The sequence below is a fragment of the Tribolium castaneum genome, chromosome 7, assembly GCF_031307605.1.
Source record: "Tribolium castaneum strain GA2 chromosome 7, icTriCast1.1, whole genome shotgun sequence".
In the NCBI taxonomy this organism is placed as follows: domain Eukaryota; kingdom Metazoa; phylum Arthropoda; class Insecta; order Coleoptera; family Tenebrionidae; genus Tribolium; species Tribolium castaneum.
In genome coordinates, this window is record NC_087400.1 from 9,261,921 (window position 1) to 9,274,468 (window position 12,548).

General features: G+C 27.2%; 1 protein-coding gene across 26 annotated transcripts in view; it reads left to right on the forward strand.

Moving 5' to 3' along the window:
• Window positions 1-12,548, forward strand: part of LOC100306946 (cacophony A) — a 157,966-nt gene that overhangs the window by 97,307 nt on the left and 48,111 nt on the right. For 25 of the 26 annotated variants that reach the window (XM_064357699.1, XM_064357687.1, XM_064357686.1 and 22 more), the window contains 4 exons: window positions 10,884-11,037; window positions 11,091-11,393; window positions 11,446-11,706; window positions 11,780-11,923. In XM_064357699.1, coding sequence (XP_064213769.1) covers window positions 10,884-11,037; window positions 11,091-11,393; window positions 11,446-11,706; window positions 11,780-11,923 — 862 coding nt within the window. 26 annotated transcript variants of the gene reach the window in all.

A 12,548-nucleotide genomic window follows, 5' to 3' on the forward strand; every position in this document is an offset into this window, starting at 1 on the left:
AACACTTTCCCATCTGCTACTAGTTTTGTCTTTGTTGTTACTATGCGAATGAGTGAAACAAAATACAAACCGTCAAGCGTAGCGGAAAATGGGAGGGTCTACCAGTCGTTCCCAAACTATGGGATGCCACTTTGGTATTTGTTATGTTTATTGTTGTTAAATAAATTAATATGTCTTTTGTTTGTTTGCCTGGTCAACTTTATAAACAAAATGTTTACTATTACCAACAAATATACATGTTAATTATGAATTTCAATTTGGAAGTGATTTTTAAATCCCAAAGACTTTTTAATGTGAACAATTTGTAAACAGCATTGTCGTCATCATGAAAAAAAGACGAAATTAAAAGGTGGCTTGAAGAGAAAAAATTAGTGCACCCACAAAATGCTTTTAAACAAGAATTTTTAGCAATTGCAAAGTCTAATAAACAGGATATTAATTACAAAGTAGACAAACTATAATCCGATAGAACATGTTTGGGCGTTAAGTAAAAGTTTTTACGACAAACATATCGGGAAAGTTGATTCTACCGATGAATCTATTTTACAAACGTGGCAAAAGGCTTTAAATCAAGTTACACCAGAAGTTTGGGGCAACACAGTCAATCATTGCGACAAACTAATAGAGGAAGACGTAAAAAAACAAATTTGTCTTGACCAGGTGCAAAAAGAAATTATCATTAACGTGAATTCGGATAATGATAGTGATAGTGATAGTGATTTCGGAGAATTTGACGATACAGCTAGTGAAAGTGAGAGTGAAATGTTAATTAAATCGTAAATAGATTTGTAAATATTGTACATTTAATATTTTTATACATTTTTTGTAAATAAAATTTACTTGTTGTCTGCGCTTGTTGCATTATTTGAACATGTTGAGAATCACTGATATATTTTGGGTGGGTGGCGTAGTTAGGCTTGCGAAAGTTTTGTGTCTCTTTTAAATGACCTAAGTGCGAGAAAGACAATATACCCCTGGCTCGAGCCTAGGGCGGCCCATCGTTTATCTTACTTGCTCCTAGCTACTTTCTCGAAGAGTAAGAAAGACAACAACGTTTTACAACATTCGACCAAAATTAAAAGAATTTTACTATATCATCCATACTCTTGTTTTTTAACAAAATTTGGATGAAATAAAAATTTTAAATAAATTTTTTGCTTTCAAAATTGAGACATTACGAACCGTCACAAAAATCCCTAACTCGAATAAAATAACAACTTTTGTTTAAAAACGGCAAAAAGGGGTCAAATTAAAAAAAAATAAAACACTCATTTCTTCAAAAAAATCCACTCGTTTTTTGCACAATATTCGTACTTTGAGGCTGGTGTTATGAAATAATAAATTTTGTATCTATTAGATAAAAATTTAACTCCCTCCATATCTAGAAGACATTCAGTAAAGGATCGGTTTTGTCTGTCTTTTATACATTTACCTTCAGATGCTATAGAACTGTGTATTTTTTCTGTATCTCTATGCGCTCGTTTATTTTTCCTAACATTCCCTGTAGAAATTATTACCAATAAATTGAAAACATTAATAGTTGCAAAAATGAAGTTTTTTTTCTGTTTTAATTAAACTAAAACAAAAAATTACCAAATTGGGTCGAAAATGACCAAAGATGTACCTTTTCTAAGCGTTTATTCTGCAAAAACTCAATTTTTGCGCAAAATTTCTTAAAAAACAAGCCAACAAATGGCAGAATTATGGCAAGTTCTGAGGATTTAAACACGTTTTTAGATCAAAAATTATGTTTTTCTTTCTATTTTTATTTAACTTGAACGAAAAAATCACCAAATTTGGCCGAAAATGACCAAAAATTTTCCATTTCTAAGCATTTATTCAACAAAAACTCGATTGTAGCGCAAAATTTCTTAAAATATAAGTCAATAAATTAGAGAATTATATTAAAAATGACATTAATTTTGCAAGTTCTGAAGATTTAAACACATTTTTTAGAATAACAATCAAGATTTCTCTTAGTTTTTATTAAATTAGAATGAAAAAAATCACTAAATTTTGTCAAAAATTTACCTTTTCTAACCGTTTATTCACCAAAAACTTGATTGCTGCGCAAAATTTTCTAAAAAAATAAGCCAATAAATTAGAGGATTATGTTAAAAATGACATTATTTTTTTAAGTTTGGGGATTTAAACACTTTTTTAGATCAAAAATTAAGAATTTTTTTCAGTGTTTATTAAGGTAAAATAAAAAAAACACCAGATTTGGTTGAAAGTGACCAAAAATTTAATACCTTTTCTAAGCGTTTATTTAGCATAAACTCAATTGTTGCGCAAAATTTCTTAAAAAATAAGACAATAAATTAGAGAGATATTAAAAATGACAATATTTTTGTAAGTTTGAAGATTTAAACAACTTTTTAGACTAAAAATCAAGAATTTTTTTAAAGTTTATTAAAGTAGAACGAAGAAAACACCAAATTTGGTCAAAAATGATCAAAAATGTACCTTTTTGAAAACGTTTATTTAGCAAAAGCCGAATTTTGTGCAAATTTTTAAAAAATTAAGCCAATAAATTAGACCAAAAACCTAGAATTTTTTCAGTGTTTATTAAGGTAGAAAAAAACACCAAATTTGGTCGAAAATGACCAGAAATTTAATATCTTTTCTACTGAGTTATGTCAAAAATGACAATATTTTTGCAAGATCTGATAATTTAAAGACGATTTTGGACAAAACCATGTTCTCCTTTCTGTTTTTATTAAATTACAACGAAAAAGTCACGAAATTTGGTATAAAATGACCAAAAATTTACCTTTTCTAAGCGTTTATTTACCATAAACTCAATTTTTGTGCAAAAAATTATTTTTGCAGTTTTGAAGACTTAAACACGTTTTGCTTCCTGTTTTTATCAAACTATAACAAAAAATCACCAAACTTGGTTAAAATTGACCCAAAATTTGCCTTTTCAGCAAAAACTGAATTATTCTATTATCTTCCGAGAGAATCTTATATATTTCAGAGAATTTAATTGCACAAAAATACGAATTCAACGTTATTTGATATTACTTGCTGTCTGCTTAGCTTTTTCAATCTACATTATTGGAAATCTTCATTATATATTGATTTTTTATCAAAAATATTTAGATTAAATTTTAGACTATTGTTTTCCAAAATAAAAAATAGAGTTTGACGTGTTTTAAACTTTTCGTTTATTCAATTTTTTATTTTTGAGCAATGAGGAAGAAACACATAAAAATTACAAACAAAAGTAACAAATAAATATTACTTCAAAAAGAAAAAAGCATCACTGATGCTAAATTCAGTTCAAAGAATTAATAATAAGATAATTCTGTACTTGCATACCAGCAGATACAAAAACATCTTTCACGTGTTCCAGCCTTAGTTAGTCGAGGTTTACTTTGCCCTCTTTTCCTCTTTCCCCGCACTTGTCTGTGGGAAATTTTCGGCGGCAAATATTGTTAAAGTAAAATAAATATTCGCGTTTCGTTCAAAACTAATAATAATTTTTCTAGTTTCTTGGTCGCATTCTATTTGAATCATCTCACGTATTTTAAAATATTTCTTAAAAATTTTACCACAAAAATGTCATTTTTTCTTCAAAAAAAAATACGTTGACGCATATTCTAATAATTAAAAAACTCAATTTCATTTTTCGATTTAAAATTAAATTGCAAATATCGCTGAAAATAGAAAAATCATTTTCATTATACCTATCTTTGTTGCACAGTTGGTTTAACTCTGTAGCCCCCTTTAGCCTTAATAGCTAAACAGTATTTCTTATGTAATTACATAAACAACTAAATTCCCAAAATAAAATTAATTTGATTGGGACGAACCGAATTTGATCCGAGTTGATAATTACTGGCCGGGGTATTTAATTAGTATGCACTTGCGTTTCAGTCCGATTTACAGCTCTAGACATTCTGGTCACAATGTTGTCTCTGCAACAGCAAAAACAAAAAAGTTATGTGTGTGCCAAGCTTTGTGTTTTAAGACTGAAAACAGTGCGAAATTATTCTGGTTATTTGTTACTATCTCCAAATGTTTCCGATTACGAGTATGATCTCCAAATTCCGAAACTGGGAGTGTGCGCAAAATTTTATGGTAAAGCAATTTGAATAAACTCAAATTTGTAGATAATGGTTTAAACGGAAACTTTTCCATTCTTTTTAATCTACTCTAAATAAAAGAAAAGCATTGTTACTATTTTTTAGAAATACATAGTAAATTATATAATTAATATTTTTACCTATTAAAATCGTCAAAGATTGCTGTTTTTCGTTTTAAATCTAAGTGAAAATTAGTAAAATGAAAACGGTAAAAGTGCCTAATAGTATATTAAAAAAAATTCATAAGAACAGTCCTAAAGCACGAATTCAGTTTCAAAAACGGGTGGCGTTAGCCACGAGGTTTTTGAAAGAATTTGTGCTTTAAGGTTTTATGAAACGATACAATTTTTTTAATTTTTCTCTTTTTTGCCATTTTTAAACAAAAATTGTTATTTTAGTCGATTCAGGGATTTTGTGACAATTGGTAATATTTCAATATTGAAAGTGAAAAATTGATTTAAAATTTTTTGTTTTATCAAAGTTTTGTCAAAAAACAAGAGTATGGATGATAATGAAGGTAATCTTGAATAGACGGCCCCTGAAATTTGAGAAATTGGCAAAAAACGGCCGACGTCAAGTTTTTGACGTCGATAAGAAATTTTTAATTTTTTTAGTTGCCAACAAAAAAGACAATCTGTTTTTGTTATATTTGTGAGAAGAGTTCTAGAAAATTACGATTTTGGCTTTTAGAGTTTTCCAAAACTTGACTGTATAATTTATTAATTAATAAATTAATTAATTAATTTATATTTATTAATTAATTTATTAATGTACCAGAATTTGTTTGTACAAATAAAGTGTTTTTATTTTTTATTATTGTTATTATATTTTTTTAAAGAGCTACAAAGTTACAATTATTAGTTTTTTTTTAACGAATAGAATTGTATTTAAAATAGACACCATTTTAACTAAATTTGATATACATATCATCATATATTTTATTATTTTGATGTTTTTGGTTATGATTTTTAAAAACGAAAATCAAATATTTTGAGAGTTTATTGACCTAAACTTTCTATTTCTCAACTTGGGGCAATTTTAAGATCAACAGTCAAAATAATATAAGATAGTTCGTAATTACTACGTTGTTTTGGAAATTTTGTACGTCGATTTATAAAAATTGGGATTCTTTCTCAATGTAGAAGAACACGAATCAGTTTGAATTTTAACGATTTTTACGTGAAGGAGATACAAAGTAAAAAAAAGCAAATTTTTAAACAAGGATATTAAATCTATTTTTGGTATACTTTTGGTGGTTTTCTATTTTTTTCAAATAATTTTTGAATAGTATTTTAGCTATGCAACTTGTGTGTTTTTTTAAATTTGTGTTAGCGAGAACTGAAAGTATTGAATTTTATTTGTGTAAATTGCAAGCCAGGCTTTGCATATTGAATTGAAAATCACGTATAAAACCAGTAAATGTATACAAGGTGAGTCTGCTAAAGTTATATCTTTACTGTTTATTTCAAAAACTAATAAATAATAAACATACAGAATTTAGCATTTATTTTTACATACTTATTTTTTTTATTTATGTAAAAATTTTTGGAATTTTTCTACATTCTCTTACAGTTGCAATTAATTAATAAATTATTATTGAACCGCTGCAAAAAGTAATATTTTTTATGTTATTTTAGAAGAAGCAACGCCTAAATGTTGTTTTGTGCAATAAATTCTTAAGAAAATAATTAACCATTAAGTAAATAGTAAAAAAACAAATAAACGTAATTTTGGCGATGGCCATATTTTTTTAATATTTTTTTGCACAAAACATTACTTTTTAACATCTTTTGTTTTAGAATGACACTTGAAATGATAAAATTTTTAATAATTACCTAATGTTTTGATAATTTTTTAACTTTAATTTTATTAATAATTTTCTTTATTCTCTGTTAAAAGTTAATTTACAATTCGGGCACTAATCAGGGTATTTTATTCGTTCAATTTGGTCACGTGGTCAGTTATCGCTTGAATACAAATTTGATGACACAATTGATGCAGCTTTAGACTAGCTCGTTATTAATTAATACTTAAAACTTATTGTAAACAAATGTAGAAAAATTCTGATAAAATTCACTTTTGTATAGAAAAATATTAAGTATTTTATGTCGGACTGTTCATATTGAGAAGAACAGAAGAATAGTTTTGTCACATCCTAACCCCAATATAGTATAAAATAATAAAACTTCAAAAATATTTTGTTCTAAAAATATAATAACATTTTACTTCTAAAAGCTTTCTGTAAAGAAATTGGACATAAAATTTTGTATACATGGTGACCCAGGGGTGTGTATTCGGTCTATAACTTTTTCACTACTTAAGATATTGCTATGCCGTTTTTATTATATGATAGATTGATTTAAAGTACAAAAACTGAAAATATTTTTATTATTTACAGGGTGTTGTATACAGGGTAGTGAACTAAAGGTTTATTTTTTTAAATGGAACACCTTACATATTTTTGCATAATTAGATTTTACACAAAAAAATAATGTTACTTTATATAAATTATTGTTATAGTTATTTTTCTTTTTGTTTCGGAGTTATTCAACTTTTCGTTATAAAAAAACAATTTTTGAAAAATCACTACGAAGTCGCTAATAAATATTTTTCGACAAGCTTGCTATCGAAAAACTCAGAATATTTTGCAGTTTTATCAAATAGTCGACTTTTACTTGAAACACGCATATAATGTACAGGGTGTGACAAAACGCAGAAAGTCAAATAACTCATTTTTTTCAAATGGAACATCATGTAATTTTTTATACGTGTCGATAGCATTTTGCATAAGCTTTCTAATGGTATAGAGTTTGCATAGCAAAATTGTAAACATTTTTCGAGATAAAAAAAATAGTTTATTACAAGAAAATTGTGCCTAATAGTATATTAAAAAAAATTCATAAGAACAGTCCTAAAGCACGAATTCAGTTTCAAAAACGGGTGGCGTTAGCCGCGAGGTTTTTGAAAGAATTTGTGCTTTAAGGTTTTATGAAACGATACAATTTTTTTAATTTTTCTCTTTTTTGCCATTTTTAAACAAAAATTGTTATTTTAGTCGATTCAGGGATTTTGTGACAATTGGTAATATTTCAATATTGAAAGTGAAAAATTGATTTAAAATTTTTTGTTTTATCAAAGTTTTGTCAAAAAACAAGAGTATGGATGATAATGAAGGTAATCTTGAATAGACGGCCCCTGAAATTTGAGAAATTGGCAAAAAACGGCCGACGTCAAGTTTTTGACGTCGATAAGAAATTTTTAATTTTTTTAGTTGCCAACAAAAAAGACAATCTGTTTTTGTTATATTTGTGAGAAGAGTTCTAGAAAATTACGATTTTGGCTTTTAGAGTTTTCCAAAACTTGACTGTATAATTTATTAATTAATAAATTAATTAATTAATTTATATTTATTAATTAATTTATTAATGTACCAGAATTTGTTTGTACAAATAAAGTGTTTTTATTTTTTATTATTGTTATTATATTTTTTTAAAGAGCTACAAAGTTACAATTATTAGTTTTTTTTTAACGAATAGAATTGTATTTAAAATAGACACCATTTTAACTAAATTTGATATACATATCATCATATATTTTATTATTTTGATGTTTTTGGTTATGATTTTTAAAAACGAAAATCAAATATTTTGAGAGTTTATTGACCCAAACTTTCTATTTCTCAACTTGGGACAATTTTAAGATCAACAGTCTAAATAATATAAGATAGTTCGTAATTACTACGTTGTTTTGGAAATTTTGTACGTCGATTTATAAAAATTGGGATTCTTTCTCAATGTAGAAGGACACGAATCAGTTTGAATTTTGATGATTTTTACGTGAAGGAGATACAAAGTAAAAAAAAGCAAATTTTTAAACAAGGATATTAAATCTATTTTTGGTATACTTTTGGTGGTTTTCTATTTTTTTTAAAATAATTTTTGAATAGTATTTTAGCTATGCAACTTGTGTGTTTTTTAAATTTGTGTTAGCGAGAACTGAAAGTATTGAATTTTATTTGTGTAAATTGCAAGCCAGGCTTTGCATATTGAATTGAAAATCACGTATAAAACCAGTAAATGTATACAAGGTGAGTCTGCTAAAGTTATATCTTTACTGTTTATTTCAAAAACTAATAAATAATAAACATACAGAATTTAGCATTTATTTTTACATACTTATTTTTTTTATTTATGTAAAAATTTTTGGAATTTTTCTACATTCTCTTACAGTTGCAATTAATTAATAAATTATTATTGAACCGCTGCAAAAAGTAATATTTTTTATGTTATTTTAGAAGAAGCAACGCCTAAATGTTGTTTTGTGCAATAAATTCTTAAGAAAATAATTAACCATTAAGTAAATAGTAAAAAAACAAATAAACGTAATTTTGGCGATGGCCATATTTTTTTAATATTTTTTTGCACAAAACATTACTTTTTAACATCTTTTGTTTTAGAATGACACTTGAAATGATAAAATTTTTAATAATTACCTAATGTTTTGATAATTTTTTAACTTTAATTTTATTAATAATTTTCTTTATTCTCTGTTAAAAGTTAATTTACAATTCGGGCACTAATCAGGGTATTTTATTCGTTCAATTTGGTCACGTGGTCAGTTATCGCTTGAATACAAATTTGATGACACAATTGATGCAGCTTTAGACTAGCTCGTTATTAATTAATACTTAAAACTTATTGTAAACAAATGTAGAAAAATTCTGATAAAATTCACTTTTGTATAGAAAAATATTAAGTATTTTATGTCGGACTGTTCATATTGAGAAGAACAGAAGAATAGTTTTGTCACATCCTAACCCCAATATAGTATAAAATAATAAAACTTCAAAAATATTTTGTTCTAAAAATATAATAACATTTTACTTCTAAAAGCTTTCTGTAAAGAAATTGGACATAAAATTTTGTATACATGGTGACCCAGGGGTGTGTATTCGGTCTATAACTTTTTCACTACTTAAGATATTGCTATGCCGTTTTTATTATATGATAGATTGATTTAAAGTACAAAAACTGAAAATATTTTTATTATTTACAGGGTGTTGTATACAGGGTAGTGAACTAAAGGTTTATTTTTTTAAATGGAACACCTTACATATTTTTGCATAATTAGATTTTACACAAAAAAATAATGTTACTTTATATAAATTATTGTTATAGTTATTTTTCTTTTTGTTTCGGAGTTATTCAACTTTTCGTTATAAAAAAACAATTTTTGAAAAATCACTACGAAGTCGCTAATAAATATTTTTCGACAAGCTTGCTATCGAAAAACTCAGAATATTTTGCAGTTTTATCAAATAGTCGACTTTTACTTGAAACACGCATATAATGTACAGGGTGTGACAAAACGCAGAAAGTCAAATAACTCATTTTTTTCAAATGGAACATCATGTAATTTTTTATACGTGTCGATAGCATTTTGCATAAGCTTTCTAATGGTATAGAGTTTGCATAGCAAAATTGTAAACATTTTTCGAGATAAAAAAAATAGTTTATTACAAGAAAATTTGTTATTCTTGAATCTAATAATTTATAATAATTATTAATAATTTAATAATAATATTAATAATAATAACAATAATAATTTGTTTAGGCGCTAAGGGGGGGCATTTTAACATTTTTTTACACATAGATTTAAAAACATTAAGTGAGACACCAGAAAAACATAAATGTTTAGCATATTTATATGAATCCAAAAATAAGCTGTTTAAGAGAGAGTTGTAGGAATAATTATGCTTATTTTTATAAACAAAGAAAAGTTTATGTTTTCTGGTGTGTACCCTGGGAAGATTGAATTTAACTTAACTCAAAATATCAGACACTTTTATGAATCCATTAATTAACTAATATAAAAAACATAGTCTATGGAGACTACAACGATTAGGTAACATAATAATAATTATTAAATTGTTATTTGTCAAATGATAATTTATTTTTCGATATGAACTTACTAATGTAACTAATTACATAAGTTACTTAATTATTACTTAATACATAAATGAATTCTACTCATTAAAAATTAATAATAAAATAAATAAAAAGAAAGTTTTTTCTTCGAACACTTTAAAAATATTTTTAATTTGCTATACAAACCGCATATCCTTAGAAAGCATATAAAATTGCTATCGATACGTGTAAAGAAATACATGGTGTTACATCATTAAAAAAAATAGTTATTCAACTTTTTGCGTTTTGCCACACTCTGTACATCACCTGCGTGTTTCAAGTAAAAGTCTACTATTGCTTCAAGATATTCGAAGTTTTCCTGTTGGAAATTTATCGAAAAGAATTCATAGGCGACTTTCCATCAATTTTTCAAAAATTGGCTTTTTTATAAGGAAAAGTTGGAGAACTCCAAAACCAAAATAAACTTTTATATAGGAGGTTTTATAAAAAAAAAAATTAACTTTGGTTTACCACCCTGTATATAATAAAAATATTTTTAGTTTGTGAACGTTAAGTCGTTCTATCGGATGATGAAACCAGCAATAGTTCAATTAAAAAAAAAGTTAGAGACCGATTACACACTCCTGGGCCACCCTGTATTCATATTGAAGTTTTCTCACTTTCTGGCTACACTACAGTATACAATCCTATACAATAGTAACAAACTAAAAGCTTTCCCTAAAGAAATTGGCCATAAAATTTATCCATTATTACCATAACTAGAAAACTATAATAAACTATAATCGTATTTTTCTTCTTTCTTTTCCTTTCTAAATTAATTTCATGATATTTATGATATTGCATTTTTTTTTCTTGAAATTTCTAGCTGGTTCAAATCCAAGAGTAGAGGTATGCCCTCCCAGTCCGATAAAAAGCAGGAAAAAGAAAGATGAGAAGCCACCCGATGAAGAGGAGGAAATCGTCGGTCCCAAACCTATGCTGCCATATTCTAGCATGTTTGTATTATCCCCCACTAACCCGTACGTATCTCCAGCCCAAAACCACCAAATAATAACAAACAAAATAATTCCAGCGTACGAAGATTCGCACATGGAATCGTAAATTTGCGTTACTTTGATTTTTTTATAATGGTTGTAATTTGCCTGAGTTCGATGGCGTTGGCCGCCGAGGATCCGGTGAACGAAGATTCGAACTGGAACCTGATTTTGGATAGATTAGATTACGCCTTCACTGGAGTGTTCGCCGTGGAGATGCTTCTCAAGATCATCGATCTGGGTATTATTTTGCACCCGGGTTCGTACTTGCGAGAATTCTGGAATATCATGGACGCTGCTGTTGTGATTTGCGCGTTGGTTTCAATGGGTTTCGACGTTGCGTGAGTTTCTTGGGTTGGTTTAAAAGTTCGTTGGTTAATTTGTGACTTTCAGGCAAAACAAAGCAGGAGCTAATCTGTCGACCATTAAGTCGTTGCGGGTGCTTCGAGTGTTAAGACCATTAAAAACAATTAAACGAGTGCCCAAATTAAAAGCAGTGTTCGACTGTCTAGTGAACTCATTAAAAAATGTGATAAACATTCTCATAGTGTACATATTATTCCAGTTTATATTTGCTGTGATCGCCGTTCAGTTGTTCAACGGAAAATTTCGACATTGTACTGATGCAAGTAAATTTACAGAAGCCACGTGCCAGTGAGTACAAGTTTCTTTCACTTCAGGAAACTGCAGAAAAACTGATGCAATTATTCTATTTTTTTCGTTCTAGGGGTCAGTATTTTATTTTTGATGAAGATAATGATGTGCCTCGAGTAGAAAAACGCGAGTGGAAGTTGCAAAGTTTTCACTATGATGATGTAGCCATGGCTATGTTGACTCTGTTTGCTGTTCAAACCGGGGAAGGTTGGCCTCAGTAAGTCGCCGAGATGTGAATTTTTTTTATCAAAACATAAATTCATTTATCTCCAAAATGATTACTCTAATTATCAATTTAAATTGGGAAAGTACTATTTTTTGCCACTTATTTGCATTTTTAAACTCATTTTTCTAGTGTTAAGATTTTGAAACTTACGAAGATTTCTGAGTTTCTACGTATTATTATTTATTAGGTTTACATATTACAAAATTTTTAAGTTTTAATTTTTTTTTCAGATGGCGATATTTGTGTAATTCTAAAAACCTCAAATTGTTATTTTATGTCTTAAAGATTTGAAAACGATTTATTTTTCAAGTTCAAAGAATTTAGAAAGTCTTGATATTGAACAATTTAAACATTTGAATATTATCTCACCTATTACTTGTGTCTTTTATTTTCCAGAAATGTGTGAAGTCAGCTTTATTAAAAAAATTCTAACTATTAAATTCGGAGCAAAACAACTTTGATTTTTTTTAATGTTATATCTTAATTATAGTAGTTGTAGTAGTAAAAATATACTTGTAACAGACTGATCCATTATAATTTTTGACCAGAATTTTCAGTAGTCTTGTTTAGATAGATCTTAAAATCTTAAAACATCCTTGCTAAACCCACATAGTTT